Genomic DNA, 15689 nt, shown 5'->3' on the forward strand with positions numbered 1-15689 from the left:
CACTTTACAATGCCTTGGTAAGGCCACACTTGGAATACTGCATCCAGTTTTGGTCACCACGATGTAAAAAAGATGTTGAGACTCTAGAAAGAGTACAGAGAAGAGCAACAAAGATGATTAGGGGACTGGAGGCTAAAGCATATAAGGAACAGTTGCTGGAATTGGGTATGTCTAGTTTAATGAAGAGAAGGACGAGGGGAGACATGATAGCAGTGTTCCAATATCTCAGGGGCTGCCAGAAAGAAGAGGGAGTCAAGCTATTTTCCAAAGCACCTGAAGGCAGGAGAAGAAGCAACGGGTGGAAACTAACCAAAGAGAGAAGCAACCTAGAACTAAGGAGAAACCTCCTGACAGTTAGAACAATTAACCAGTGGAACAACTTTCCTCCAGAAGCGGTGAATGCACTAACACTGGAAGTTTTTAAGAAGAGACTGGACAGCCATTTGTCCGAAATGGTATAGGGTTTCCTGCCTGAGCAGGGGGTGGACTAGAAGACCTCCAAGGTCCCTTCCAACAACAACTTATAATAATAATAATAATAATAATAATAATAATAATAATAATAATAATAATAATAATAATAATAATAATAATAATAATAATAATAATAATAATAAAGTTGGAAGGGACCTTGGAGGTCATCTAGTCCAACCCCCTGCAAAGGCAGGAAACCCTATACCATTTCAGACAAATGGCTGTCCAGTCTCTTCTTAAAAACTTCCAGTGTTGGAGCATTCACCACTTCTGGAGGCAGGTTGTTCCACTGGTTAATTCTTCTAACTGTCAGGAAGTTTCTCCTTAGTTCTAGGTTGCTTCTCTCCTTGATTAGTTTCCATCCGTTGCTTCTTGTCCTGCCTTCAGGCGCTTTGGAGAATAGCTTAACTCCCTTCTTTGTGGCAGCCCCTGAGATATTGGAATACTACTATCATGTCCCCCCTCGTCCTTTTCTTCGTTAAACTAGATATACCCAATTCCAGCAGCCTTTCCTTATATGCTTTAGCCTCCAGTCCCCTAATCATCTTTGTTGCTCTTCTCTGTACTCTTTGGGACTTTTGAATTGGTTCTTGACAGGTTCATCTATCGGAGACTCCATTTTCTCTATAGCCACTGAATCCAAGTTTAGGAGTTTAAGTCTTGCTCGGCCCAAAACAAACCACTTTCCAGCTTCTGTCTAGAGCAGGGGTAGGCAACCTTGGCTCTTTTATGACTCGTGGATTTCAACTCCCAGAATTCCTGAGCCAGCACAGACAGTTTGGCAGTTCAATTCTCACCGGCTCAAGGTTGACTCAGCCTTCCATCCTTCCGAGGTCGGTAAAACGAGGAGCCAGATTGTTGGGGGTAAGATGTAAACCACTTAGAGAGGGCTGTGAAGCACTGTGAAGCAATATATAAGTCTAACTGCTATTGCTATTGCTATTGAAGACATCAGAGACTCAAAACAGAGCAGAATCAATCAGAATATAGCTGGAAGGGACCTTGGAGGTCTTCTAGTCCAGCCCCCTGCTCAAACAGGAGACCCCTACAGCATTTCAGACAAGTGACTATCCAGTCTTTTCTTTAAAACCTCCAGTGATTAAAAAAACACCCACAACTTTTGGTGGCGAGCTGTTCCACTGGTTAATTGTCCTCACTGTTAGGAAGTTTCTCCTTAATTCCAGATTGCCTTTCTCCTTGATTAATTTCCATCCATTGTTTCTTGTCCTGCCCTCCAGTGCTTTGGAAAATAAATTGACACCCCACCCCACCCCCTCTTTGCCGCAGCCTCTCTCTCTCTCTCTCTCTCTCTCTCTGTGTGTGTGTGTGTGTCAAAAAAAAAAAGCTCTTCCCCATCATCCAGTCAGAATTGAAGAAGCTTCTTGGTTGATAACATAATAGATAACAGAGTTGGAAGGGACCTTGCAGGTCATCTAGTCCAACCCCACCCATCCCTGCTGGAACAGAAGACCCTTCCATTTCTGACAGATGGCAATCCAGTTGCTGGCCTGGAAGAGAAAAAAAAAAAAACACCCAAGAAAGTCCAGGCGCCTCGTAAAAAAAAAAAACACCTTTGGGGACGAAAGAGGTTGAGATGCAGGCGGCGCCCGCGGGCGTTCGGTTGAAAGGCGAACAAACGTGAATCTCTTTCCCCCCCCTTCACGGAGTGGGGGGGGGAGGCTAAAGCCGCGCCTCTGGGGAGGAGGGGCCTGGAAGAGAGGGCGGGTCAAGCAGCTGCCATTCAAGCGGCGGATCCCCCACCAAAGGGCCGCTTACGGGGGCTCCGGGCGGACCACACGAGAAGGCGCCGCCCGGAGAGGGCGGAGGAATCGCGGCCAGGCCAGGCGATGGCGGCGGCGGCGCTGGACATCTCCCCGGAGCAGCTGGAGCGCAGGCTGGCCGAAGCCGAGGCGCTGCTGGCGGCGCGCGTCTCCCAGCCGGTCCAGGCCCGCTGGCGCTGGGCGGTGAAGCTGGACGAGCCGCCGGACCTGGAGCGCTTCTGCGCCCAGCTCAGCCAAGCCCGGCGAGGCCGGGAGACTCTGCTGGCCCGGGACGCGGCGCTGTCGGAGGCCGAGCAGGAGCGGCTGCAGGGGCTGCTGCGGCTGGAGATGGCGCTCCTGCGCGGCATCCAAGCGCTGGGCGCGGGCCCGGCCGCCCCACCGGGACGGAGGCGCGGGAGGAAGCCCGGCGGGGCGGCGCTGCGGGCGGCGCTGCTGGGGCTGGCGGCCGAGCTGGAGGGAGCGGAGGGACCAGACCTGTCCGGGAGCGCCGCGCTCGCTCTGCAGGCGCTGCTGGAGCAGCGGCCGCGGGAGGCGCTCCGGGCGCTGGAGCCGCGGGAGGAAGACCGCGCCCGGCCGGGGCGGCAGCGCCTGCTGGCCCTGCTCCAGGCCCTGCGGGAGGAAGGCTGGGTCGAGCGAGCCGACGAGCTGCCCCCGGAGGAGCTGCGCCCGCTGCTGGAGAAGGCGCTGCGCCTGGCGCGGAGGAGAGCGCCCAGCTGCCCGGCTGCAGAGCTGGAGAGCGCTGTGCGAGCAGGTCCCTTGGAGATGGTGGTGAAGGAAGAAGAGGATGATGAGGATGAAGATGAAGATGAGGTTCCAAATGGGACCGTGCCAAAAGTCTCCCTGGAGGAGGCGGGACTGGGACACAGGTCCCCCCCGGAGGACCCTGCAGAGAGGACCCCGAAAAACCCCCATCAGGAGCACCTTGCGCCAGGAATGGTGGTGCCCCATGACTTAAGCTCTCACCTTCCGAAGGAGGCATGTGGACTACAGGTGGAGATGGATGCTCCCTGTTTGAAGGACGTCCCAGGGAGGGAGAACTCCACAAGAGGCCCCCACCAGGAGCACCTTGCGTCAGGAATGATGGTGGCCATGGACCTCAGGCCTCCCTTGGTGAAGGAGGCATCTGGGCTGCAAGCGGAGAAGGACGGTCCCTGTTTGAAGAACGTCCCAGGGAGGGAGAACTCCACAAGAGGCCCCCATCAGGAGCATCTTGCGCCGGGAAAGATGGTACCCGCTGACTTAAGCTCTCACCTTCCGAAGGAGGCCTGTGGACTACAGGTGGAGATGGACGCTCCCTGTTTGAAGAACGTCCCAGGGAGGGAGAACTCCACAAGAGGCCCCCATCAGGAGCATCTTGCGCCTGGAAAGATGGTGCCCGCTGACTTAAATTCTCACCTTCCGAAGGAGGCCTGTGGACTACAGGTGGAGATGGACGCTCCCCGTCTGAAGGACGTCCCAGGGAGGGAGAACTCCACAAGAGGCCCCCACCAGGAGCATCTTGCACCTGGAAAGATGGTGCCCGCTGACTTAAATTCTCACCTTCTGAAGGAGGCCTGTGGACTACAGGTGGAGATGGACGCTCCCTCTTTGAAGGATGCTCCGTGGAGGAAAGTGGAAGGCCTTCAGAATGTTCTCTGTGAAACAACCAGGAGGAAAATGGCTGCGCTGCCATCCGGCTTGTGGGACCAAGGCCCTCGGAAGATGTGCAGCCATCTCCACCAGCTTTGCTGCCAGTGGCTGCAACCTGAAAAGAACACCAAGGGTCAGATGCTGGACCTGGTGATCCTGGAGCAATTCCTGGCTATCCTGCCCTCAGAGATGGAGAGCTGGGTCCGGGAGTGCGGAGCAGAGACCAGTTCCCAGGCGGTGGCCCTGGCTGAAGCTTTCCTCCTGAGCCAGATGGAGGAAAAGAAGGAGAAGCCAGAAGTTCAGGTGAGAGACCTTCAGCTGGCAAGTTTAAAGTGGGATATGAAAGAATAACCATATGTTGGGAGTCTTAACAGTTTCCCCTAATAATGTTTTGAAGGTGGTGCTAAGGAAAGATGTTCAAGGCAATTTGTTCCACTGAGCAGTCAGTGACAATTTGCTTTGATTTTTTTCCCCCGTAAATTCTCTTACTTGCACCAAGGTGTTTTTTCAGGAGGCAACTGGACTTTCTTGTTTTTCTTTCAAGTCGTTTCGCTTCTCATCCAAGAAGCTTCTTCAGCTCTGACTGGATGGTGGGGAATGGAAGGATTTATACTCCTTGCAGAAAGCTGGTCGTTTGCATTCTTTTAGAGAGTCGTTGAGGCCACTTGGGGGTTTACCTGTGTCCTCAGGGTCACCTGAGTAGTACAAATGTGTGTGGAGCCTTCTTGGCTGCAGGATGTTTTCTGCCCTGGTCCCTTCACTGTTGAAGACAGGCTGTTGGGGATGAGTCTGTGTGGTCTGCATCTCAAACTGAAGCGCAAATGGTTCCTGTTGTCTGCAATGTTTTTGGGAAATCCGTTCATACTCCCTTCCACCATTTGAAGTGTGTTCATCCCAAAGTGCATGGCTAAATGTCTACGGAGATTCTCAGTCATCCGTGTCATGGTTGTCCCAAAGGTGCTTTTTCAGGAGGCAACTGGACTTTCTTGTTTTTCTTTCGCTTCTCAGCTGAAGCTTCTTCTGCTCTGACTGGATGGTGGGGAATGGAAGGATTTATATTCCTTGCAGATAGCTGGCCTTTTGCCTCAAAGACTCTCTAAAGGAGCCTGGCTCTCTGAAAGAATGCAAATGATCAGCTGTCTGCAAGGAGTATAAATCCTTCCATTCCCCACCATCCAGTCAGAGCTGAAGAAGCTTCTTGGATGAGAAGCGAAACGTCTTCAGAGGAAAAAAAACAACAAGAAAGTCCAGTTGCCTCCTGAAAAAAGTATCTTGGGATAACCAGGACCTGGATGACTGAGAATCTCCATAGACATTCTCTTACTTGCACTTCTTTGCTTCTCCAGATCCTTCATTTCCAGAGGCCTGACTTGAAGTCCATCTCTATGAACCCCGGGGAAAGGAGGGATCTTCCAGATCCTTCCCAGGAGTTGCCTTTCAGGAGGATCTTCCATGAAGATCAAAGTCAAGACACCTCCTGCGGTAAGAGAAGCTTCCTCGGGGAGAAAGCCGTTTGTATCTCGTTATTTTGGATCTCTTTTGCTTCCCTATGTTGGTAATGATGTGTCTTAAAATTCTGCTTGTGTCACTTTTGCTCACAGAGGATGGAAAGTCAGTATTCATAGGTTCTTCTCCTTTTTCTGATGGAGTTGAAAAAACAGTTGAACTCCCAACTCAGGTATTATTTATTTTATTTTAATTTACTAGATTTGTGTGCTGCCCATTTCGTCTAGAGCAGCGTTCCGCAACCTTTCTGGGTTGGCAGCCTGGAATGGGGGGGAGGGGAGAAAGAAGGGATGGTTTTGTGGGAGGGGCAGGCGCATTTGCGTGCGTGAGCGCCTGCAACGTTCCCGGCGACGCTCGCAAGAGCGATTTATACTTCTTGCAGACAGCTGGTCATTTGCATTCTTTTAGAGAGTTGTTGAGGCCATTTGGAGGTTTACCTGTGTCCTCAAGGTCACTCGAGTAGTGCAAATGTGTGTGGAGATTTCTTGGCTGCAGATGTTTTCTGCCCAATGTCCCTTCACTGTTAAAGAATGCAATAAAAGAATGCAAATGACCAAGCTGTCTGCAAGGAATATAAATCCTTCCATTCCCAGAAATTAATCCTAACAAGTGTCTTTCCCAAAGTTGCTTTTTCAGGAGACAACTAGACTTTTTTGTTTTTCTTTGAAGACCTTTTGCTTCTCATTCAAGAAATTATTATTATTATTAATAATTTAATTTATATCCCGCCCTTCTCCTTGCGGACTCAGGGCGGCTAACAACCAGATAAAATGCTACTACCAAAAAACTACAAATGTCTTCAGCTCTGACTGGATGGTGGGGGAATGGAAGGATTTATACTCCTTACAGACAGCTGGTCATTTGCATTCTTTTAGAGAGTCGTTGAGGCCACCTGGAGGTTTATCTGTATCATCAGGGTCAGCTGAGTAGTGCAAATGGGTGTGGAGTCTTTTCTTTGAAGACATTTCAATTCTCATCCAAGAAGCTTCTTGGATAAGAAGCGAAACGTCTTCAAAGAAAAACAAGAAAGTCGACTTGCCTCATGAAAAAGCATCTTTGGGATGACAGAAGGGCCTCGCAATCTAGGAAAAGATGCAAATGGTACACCAGTTGAGGTTCTGCCAAGTCCTTTCTGGTCATTGAGCAAGAGTCAGATTATGCACCAACCTTGAAAGGGGATGTACCACCTCATCCAAGATTAGAGATGAAATATCTTCCAGATCTGAATGGCTGCAGCCTGAAACCGATCTAGATAATCTGTTTCCTCAGATAGGACCTCGAAGTCCTAGTGGACAATCACTTAAATATGAGCCAGCAGTGTGCTGCAGCTGCCAAAAAGGCCAACACAGTGCTGGGCTTCATTAACAGAGGGATAGAATCAAGATCACGTGAAGTATTAATACCACTTTACAATGCCTTTTTTACGATGTAAAAAAGATGTTGAGACTCTAGAAAGACTACAGAGAAGAGCAACAAAGATGATTAGGGGACTGGAGGCTAAAGCATATAAGGAAAGGCTGCTGGAATTGGGTATGTCTAGTTTAATGAAGAGAAGGACGAGGGGGGACATAATAGCAGTGTTCCAATATCTCAGGGGCTGCCACAAAGAAGAGGGAGTCAAGTTATTTTCCAAGGCGCCTGAAGGCAGGATAAGAAGCAACGGATGGAAACTAATCAAGGAGAGAAGCAACCTAGAACTAAGGAGAAACTTTCTGATGGAACAATTAACCAGTGGAACAACCTGCCTCTAGAAGTGGTGAATGCTCCAACACTGGAAGTTTTTAAGAAGAGACTGGACAGCCATTTGTCTGAAATGGTATAGGGTTTTTTGCCTGAGCAGGGGGTTGGACTACTAGATGACCTCCAAGGTCCCTTCCAACTTTATTATTATTATTATTATTATTATTATTATTATTATTATTATTATTATTATTATTATTATTATTATTATTATTATTATTATTATTATTATTATTATTCACAAATGTTACATCAGTCAAATGCTGTGAACTCTGTTTTTTTTTTTCACATCAGATTTTTAACCCTGCAGAGCATGTCCAAAATGCGACTGGACTTGGATTTTTTTTTCTCTTGAAGACATTTCACTTCTCAGCCAAGGAGCTTTTTCAGCTCAGTTCTTCACCCAACGTCTTGGATGAGAAGCGAAACGTCTTCGAGGAAAAAAAATAAAAGTCCAGTTGCCTTTTGAAAAAGCACCTTTGGGACAACCATGAGGTGGATGACTGAGAATCTCCATAGACGTGCTGCAGAGCATGCCTATTTTAATCCACTGCAAGCCTTTGGGGATTCGAGAAACCAAAAATGGAGAATTTATGACATTTTGTGGGGGGGGGGCTGTTAAGCAAATAACTGCATTTATACAAGAGCAAACGCCTGGTTTTTAAGTGGGTTGCAATGGTCATAAGGGTGAACCCATTGTTTGCTCTGAGTGTAGTTTTGTCGAAAACTGAAGTTAGTGCTGGTTTTTGGTAAAAACCATCCCGAACCGTGGTCACATGATTGCGGGATGCGGCAAATGGCAGTAAATGCAGCCATGTTGCTGTGGGCCCAAAGCCTGGTCATGTGACCATGTGGTGGTGGAGTCGTGAGCCTCAGAACTTTAAACGTGGGCAGTAGGTCCCCTTTTTCAGGCAGGCTGTACCTTGTAAGTCAAGGCCTATCTGTAAATGTCTCCAGGTCTGGACTGTACAAACCAAAGCTTGACTGAAACAGATCTAAAGACTCCCTTTCCTTAGATCAGTGATGGCGAACCTTTTAGAGACCGAGTGCCCAAACTGCAACCCAAAACCCACTTATGCATCGTCGGGTGCCGGGTGGATGTGGCCCATTGGGTGGGCGTGGTTGCGGTGGTAACGGCAGACTGGGTGGGACTAAAAAGTTCAATCACTCAATTCCAACTTTGCGAGATCTTTTTTTTCCCACGAGAAGTTGAAATCGACTGATTGATTGAACCTTTTTTTTTTTTTTTGCACACGGCGGTGGAGGCCTAAAGCAAAAAGGTTTTATAAAACCCAGCTGAAGGCCTAGGACTGGGGCAACAGTGCAAGTGCCCACAGAGAGGGCTCTAAGTGCTGCCTCTGGCATCCGTGCCATAGGTTCTCCACCACTGCCTTAGATAATTAGCTTCATCCACAAATCTTGCTTCCCTCAAATGCTGTGAACTCTTGACAGGTTTTTTTTTTCACATCAGAGTTTTACCCCCGTAGAAGGTGTCCATTTAACCCACTGCAAACCTTTGCTTCGGGATTCCTGAATCAAAAGGAAAGTATTCTCATAGAATCAGAATCAGAATAGAGCTGGAAGGGACCTTGGAGGTCTTCTAGTCCAGCCCCCTGCTCAAGCAGGACACCCTATACCGGTGGCTGTCCGGTCTCTTCTTAAAACCTCCGGTGTTGGAGCACCCACAACTTCTGAAGGCAAGCTGTTCCGCTGATGAATCGTTCTCACCATTAGGAAGCTTCTCCTTAATTCCAGGTTGCTCGTCTCCTTGATTCAGGGGTGTCAAAACTCAATTTCATTGAGGGCCGCATCAGCACTGCGGTTGCCCTCGGGGTGTGTGTGTGGCCAGGGTGGATGCGGCCTACTGGGTGGGCGTGGATGGAGTGGGTGTGGTCTACTCAGTGGCCAGCTCTACATCGTTTGCGTCAAGGGTGCCTGTGGGGGCCTGGGCAGGAGTGGGGCAGATCTGAGGGTCTCTGGCAGAAGGGGGTGGGACCGGGGCAAGCGCCAAAGCATGGTGCATTTCTTCATTCCTCACAAAGGGTGACACCTCCCCAGCATGCACCCAGGGGACGGGGCCGACATGGCAGGGGCTGGTTCCTCGCTGTTTCCAGACGGCCTTGTGGAGCTAAGACTGAATGCGTTTCAGCATAGATGGCCACCACAAAATTGTACATTGGCTCCCGGCCGGCCTGGCCCAGGGCCAAGGTAGCAGGGGCCGTTCCCTCACTGTTTCCAGGATGGCTTCGCGGGCCACATGAAACCTCTTCGCGGGCCGCATCCGGCCCCCGGGCCTTGTGTTTGACATGTCTGCCTTGATTAGTTTCCATCCATTGCTCCTTTTTCCTGCCTTCAGGTGCTTTGTAGAATAGGTTGACTCCCTCTTCTTTGCGGCCACCTCACAAATACTGGAATACTGCTATCATGTCCCTCCCTAGTCCTTCTTTTCTTTAGATTAGCCAAACCCAAATCCTGCGACCGTTCTTCATATGTTTTAGTCTCCAGGCCTTTAATCATAAATAAATAAATAATAATAAAAATAAATAAATAAAATAATAAAAATAAAATTAAATTAAATTTGGTTGCTCATAGGGGTACGCTTTTTTTTTTTTTTTTTTGCAGGTTCTTGTCTCTTTAGAAGAGGTGTCTGTGTGTTTCTCTGAGGAGGAATGGTCTCGGCTAGATCCTGTTCAGAAAGACCTGCACAGAGAAGTCATGCTGGAGAACTCCACAAATGTGGCCTTTTTGGGTAAGGCCCCCTGTCCTGTCCTCAGATGCTTAGAAAAAACATTTATGAAGAAATAGAGCCACTTGTTTCTCTCTTTTCAAAAGTTCACAAAATTATCTTAACCTGGCTAAGAAAAGGAGGGGATCTGTCATCTGACAGTTGGAAAAAAGTCATTTAGTGATACTAGATGTAAATGTTATTACTGTGCTGACTGCTGTCTGTGTACCTCAAATTCCTCCCTCTTTTCACCGTAAACTTGTTCTTTTCTCAGTTAATAGCAAATATTTCAAGATAAGCAAAAAAAAAAAATAATAATCAGATGTAGGTAACACAACTCCTTGCTCTCATTCTCCCACTTCTTCACCTTGGCAATAAATGTTACAAACTTCTTTTCCCTGATTCCTCACTTTCTTAAATGGAATTCCAACTGTGAGTAGAATTCCGTAAGTAAAATTAATTTATCGAATAAAAGATGTAACAGTCTAAAGGCAGTGGTGGGATTCAAATATGTGAACAACCGATTCTCTATGTGGATGCCGCTTCTGGAAATCCATTCTGGGCCTGGGCAACCAAAAATTAACTACTGGTTCTGCTGAACTGGTGCGAACCGGCTGAATCCCACCGCTGCATAAAGGTATACTCCTTTATTTAGAATAGAATAGAATAGAATAGAAAATAGAAAATAGAAAATAGAAAATAATAGAAAATAGAAAATAGAAAATAGAAAATAGAAAATAGAAAATAGAAAATAGAAAATAGAAAATAGAAAATATAGAAAATAGAAAATAGAATAGAATAGAATAGAATAGACAGTTGGAAGGGACCTTGGAGGTCTTCTAGTCTAACCCCCTGCTTAGGCACAAATGGATTTTGTGACAGTTTAAGAAGCTCATAAAATAGAAGTGTTTTATCATTATACTGTGCAGTTTTCTTATATGACCGTTATAATGACCTGTCACTCAAAGTCCAACTTTTGTAAGGCTTTGATCAGAGTATTTAATGTTGGTCAGCAGGACACCTTTCAAAACAGTGGAGAATCCTTGGCAGATTTTCATTAGGAAATTCACATTTTACTGTGTTATGAATTATTACTTTGCTTCCTCTACCTTGCCTCAATTTCCGTTCATTCTTTTTTCTCTTAAGGAAATAATGTTCAAGAGAACAAGGAAGCCTTCCAAATGTTCAGGGATGAAGAGAGAAGAGAGGAGTTTTCATACCCCACGGAAACAACAGAAAACGAAAGAAATCTGTCAAAAGACGGGAGTAAGAGGAACTCAACTTTCCCATCCATTGAAATTCAAGACTTTCTTCCTGAAGGAGATCAGAAAGAAAAACTAAAAGTGGAAAACGGGGAAGCATTTGAAGAGAGCTTAGATTTATATGAACGTTACACAATTCACATTAAAGAAGAGGATCTATGCCAAGAGGTTGAAAAAAGCTACAGTTGGACGTCGGGCCTTTCTTTATGTGGCGAAGGCAAAATGAGAAATAAAGCATATAAAAATACAGAGAACGGAAAGCATTTCAGCGGGAGCACTTCTCTTGTTCCCAGTGAAAGGACTGACTCGGGGGAAAAACCGTACAAATGCATGGAATGTGGAAAGAGTTTCAGCCAGCGTGGTAATCTCAATTCCCACAAAAAAATCCACACCGAGGAGAAACCTTATCAATGTGACGAGTGTGGAAAGAGCTTCACTCAGAAGGTCAATCTTAACTCCCATAGAATGATTCACACAGGGGAGAAACCATATAAGTGTGAGGAGTGCGGAAAGAGCTTTACCCAAAATATTCAATTGATTTCGCACCAGAGAATCCATACAGGGGAAAAGCCATATACATGCATGGAGTGTGGGAAGAGCTTCCGGTGGAGCACTCAGCTAACTTCCCATCAAAGAATCCACACAGGAGAGAGACCATATAAATGCATGGAATGTGGGAAGACCTTCAGTGAGAGCAGTTCCCTTACTTTCCACAAGAGGATCCACACAGGGGAAAAACCGTATAACTGCAAGGAATGTGGGAAGAGCTTCAGCATGAGCAGTTCGCTTACCTACCACAAAAGGATCCACACAGGGGAAAAGCCATATAAGTGTACGGAATGTGGGAAGAGCTTTACGCAGAACATTCAACTTACTTCTCACAAAATGATCCATACCGGGGAGAAGCCATACAAATGCACCGAGTGTGGCAAAAGCTTCAATACAAGCAGCAACCTTGCCTGTCACAAAAGAATCCACACTGGGGAGAAACCGTACAAATGTACAGAGTGTGGGAAGAGTTTCACTCAAAATATTCAACTCACATCCCATATAAGGATTCACACGGGGGAGAAGCCGTATGAATGTAAAGAGTGCGGAAAGAGCTTTACTCAAAAGATTCAACTTACCTCTCATAAAAGGATCCACACGGGGGAGAAACCATACAAGTGCAGGAAATGTGGAAAGAGCTTCCGTAATAACGGGTCCCTCACTCTTCATGAAAGGATCCACACTGGAGAGAAACCGTATACATGCATGGAGTGTGGAAAAAGCTTCAGCCGGGGCAGTCATTTTGCTTCCCATAAAACAATCCACACAGGAGAAAAGCCACATAAATGCCTCGAGTGTGGAAAAAGTTTCCGTGAAAACACTTCTCTTACTATTCATAAAAGGATCCACACGGGGGAGAAGCCATATAAATGCTTGGAATGTGGAAAGAGGTTCCGTGAAAATGGGTCGTTTACCTCCCATAAAAGAATCCACACAGGGGAGAGGCCATATAAATGCATGGAGTGTGGAAAGAGCTTCACGACCAGCAGTAATCTTACATCCCATATGAGGATCCATTTAGGTATGAATCTATTTACTTGATCCCTGAATATATAATGTATTTTCCTGAAAAGGTACTTTTCTCACTGCGAAGTTCTGATTGAAAACTATGTGAGTGTCCAAAAGGTATAGTCAAAAAAGTACAATCAAAATTGCTTGTTTCTTTTGTCTGTGGAGATTCTCAGTCCTCCAGGTCATGGTTGTCCCAAAGGTGCTGTCATGGTTCCGAAAGAAGAAGCTTTTCAAAGAACTTTAAGGCTTTGTTTACCTTAAAGAATCCTTTTATTGCTACATAGCTTTGGCATAATGTAGCCAAAAACTGAATTCTCCCTCCCCCAATCACCCGTAACAAAGCATAACTCACTCCTTCATTTAACAGTCATCAATCACGTTCTCCAATTAGTTTGAAGTGTGAACTTTCCCTCCCATCTCTCCTCTGGTTACACCTGACCTTGGAAATACTGTACTGAAATATTGTTATGGCTAACTATCCCCCAGTACATATTTCCCCCCCTCTCTTCTAACATTGTCTGACTTTAACTCTAGAAGTGATACACAGGCTAAATAAAACATATCTGCTTCTTCATATATTGGCGAGCAAGAACATCTGATGTTAGCAGCCTTGACAGCTTCCGTAATAACGGGTCCCGTTATTTTTCAGGAGGCAACTGGACTTTCTTGTTTTTCTTTGAAAACCTTTCACTTCTCATCCAAGAGGTTTCTTCAGCTCTGACTAGATGGTGGGGAGTGGAAGGATTTATACTCCTTGCAGACAGCTGGTCATTTGCATTCCTTAAGAGAGTCATTGATGCCATTTGGAGGTTTACCTCTGCCCTCAGGGTCACTTGAGTAGTGCAAATGGGTGTGGAACCTTCTTGGCTGCAGGATGTTTTCTGCCCTGGGTCCCTTCACTGTTGAAGACAGGTTGTTGGGGATGAGTCTGTGTTGTCTGCATCTCAAAGTGAAGCACAAAGAGTTCCTGTAGTCTACAATGTTTCCTGGAAATCCGTTCATACTCCCACACCATTTGAAGGGTGTTCATCCCAAAGCGCATAGCTAAATGTGAGATATCCTGCACATGGTGCAGGAGTATGAATGGATTTCCAGAAAACATATATCACACAGTTATGGGTGCCCTTTTTAAAAAAACATTTTATCATTTTACAGTTCCAACCATGTGGCATATCAATAAGAGAAAATCCTTTTTTTCCAGAAGTTTGGAGTTGAAGATGCTTGGAATGTCCCGTTTTGCTTCAAAAACCAGTAGAACCGCCATTTTATTCATCTTTGGATAAATTTGGAATTGTGTCCTATTTCCATTAATTGAAATGGTGCGCTCATACATTGAATCTCATATATGGTCTCTTTGTAGTTTGTGCCTTACATTTCTAATGAGTTTTTTTTTCTTTTTGTCCCAAGTAAGAGACATGCAGGAGAATGAGAACAAAAAGAAGTCAAGCTGGTTGACATCGCAAATAGCGAAACATGAAATGAGAGAAGCCGCCCTGAGTCCGCAAGGAGAAGGGCGGGGTAAAAATTCAATTAAATAAATAAGAGAGATTTGGAAGTCCTGGGGAATCAAAATAGAGAAAATGGAAAGAAGGGATAACTTTTCAAAGAACATTGACAGACATTCTGAAGATGTGGCCCAGAAGTTTCTACTGATCTGATAAGATCACAGAAGAACAAGAAGAGAATTGCCTTTTGCAGTTATTTTTGTGCGGAACAAAAATCAAAGAGAGTGAAACTGAGGCTGGAGGCAACCAGAATGAAGACAGATAGCAAGAAACAATTTTAGTCAACAATGTCTTTTTTATTTTTTGCCCCAGGAATCCACCCTGGAGAGGAACCAAATAAACGTTTGGAGTGTGGAAATTGCTTCAGGAAGATTTTATAGAATTCAGATATCCTATACATGCATATGCAAAAGTCCTTTCTTTAGAGCAGTAGGGCTGTTTCTGCCTTTCTGTAGTGTGACAAGAGCCAGAACAAAAACGACATGTTAAAATAATACTAAAATAGTCAAAGACACTTGTTACATGTCTATGGAGTTTCTCAGTCATCCAGGTCATAGTTGTTCAGGAGGCAACTGGACTTTCTTGCTTTTCTTTAAAATGTTTTGTTTCTCATCCAAGAAGCTTCTTCAGCTCTGACTGGATGGTGGGGAATGGAAGGATTTATATTCCTTGCAGACAGCTGGTTATTTGCATTCTTTTAGAGAGTTGTTGAGCCCACCTGAGTAGTGTAAATGTGTGTGGAGCTGCCTTGGCTGCAGGATGTTTTCTGCCGGTGTCCCTTCACTGTTGAAGAATGCAATAAAAGAATGCAAATGACCAGCTGTCTGCAAGGAATACAAATCCTTCCATTTTCCACCAACCAGTCAGAGCTGAAGAAGCTTGGATGAGAAGTGAAATGTCTTCAAAGAAAAACAAGGAAGTCCAGTTGCCTCATGAAAAAGCATATTTGGGACAGACACTTGTTAGGATTAATTTCTGGTCAGTACTTAATTATCTCTCAGTTTAGTCACATTGGAAAACTAGAGATCTGATAAATATTGTAAATAAATAATATGAATAATTTTTGGAAAGCCATTGGGAACCTGAAGGTTTTGGAGTTGGGGTTGGCTTGAAAGCGTTTTCTCAAAGAGCACTCAGCCACGGTTGCTGCTCAAACTGGATAAAAACCACTGGTTTGTTTGGTATCATCAGTATTTTTATCACATTAAATTTGCACAAGAGGCAGTTTAAAAAATAATCGCCAAACTCAAAAGCAATACTGACAGATGAAAGGAATAGCCTGAAATGAATGGGCTTCCGACAACTGTCACCACTATATTCTTAGTTTTTATTTTTGTAGCTTTGCGATATGCCTTTTTTTTAAAAAGTAACTTTTTGTTTGGTTGCTGTTTTATGGGCATTTCCTTTTTTTTTTGTTCTTTGCTGTGATGTCATCTCTGCTTTCTTTTACATCCAAGAACAGATCATTTCTTCAAACTTGGGTTATTTTTTTCCTGCATCTTCTGCT

At 45.5% G+C, this 15689-nt stretch overlaps 1 protein-coding gene across 1 annotated transcript in view; it reads left to right on the forward strand.

The window, feature by feature from the left end:
• The window catches only part of LOC107294571 (zinc finger protein 678), a 37557-nt gene extending 23053 nt beyond the window's left edge, over nucleotides 1-14504 (forward strand). The window contains exons 6-7 of the mRNA XM_015823809.2: nucleotides 11463-12687; nucleotides 14085-14504. Of these exons, the coding sequence (XP_015679295.1) occupies nucleotides 11463-12687; nucleotides 14085-14215 (1356 nt within the window). The 3' untranslated portion in view covers nucleotides 14216-14504. The remainder of the gene's footprint in view (nucleotides 1-11462; nucleotides 12688-14084) is intronic.
• Nucleotides 14505-15689: the final 1185 nt, after the last annotated feature.

Source organism: Protobothrops mucrosquamatus, unplaced genomic scaffold (genome assembly GCF_001527695.2).
Source record: "Protobothrops mucrosquamatus isolate PMUCROS unplaced genomic scaffold, P.Mucros_1.0 scaffold1996, whole genome shotgun sequence".
In the NCBI taxonomy this organism is placed as follows: Eukaryota; Metazoa; Chordata; class Lepidosauria; order Squamata; family Viperidae; genus Protobothrops; species Protobothrops mucrosquamatus.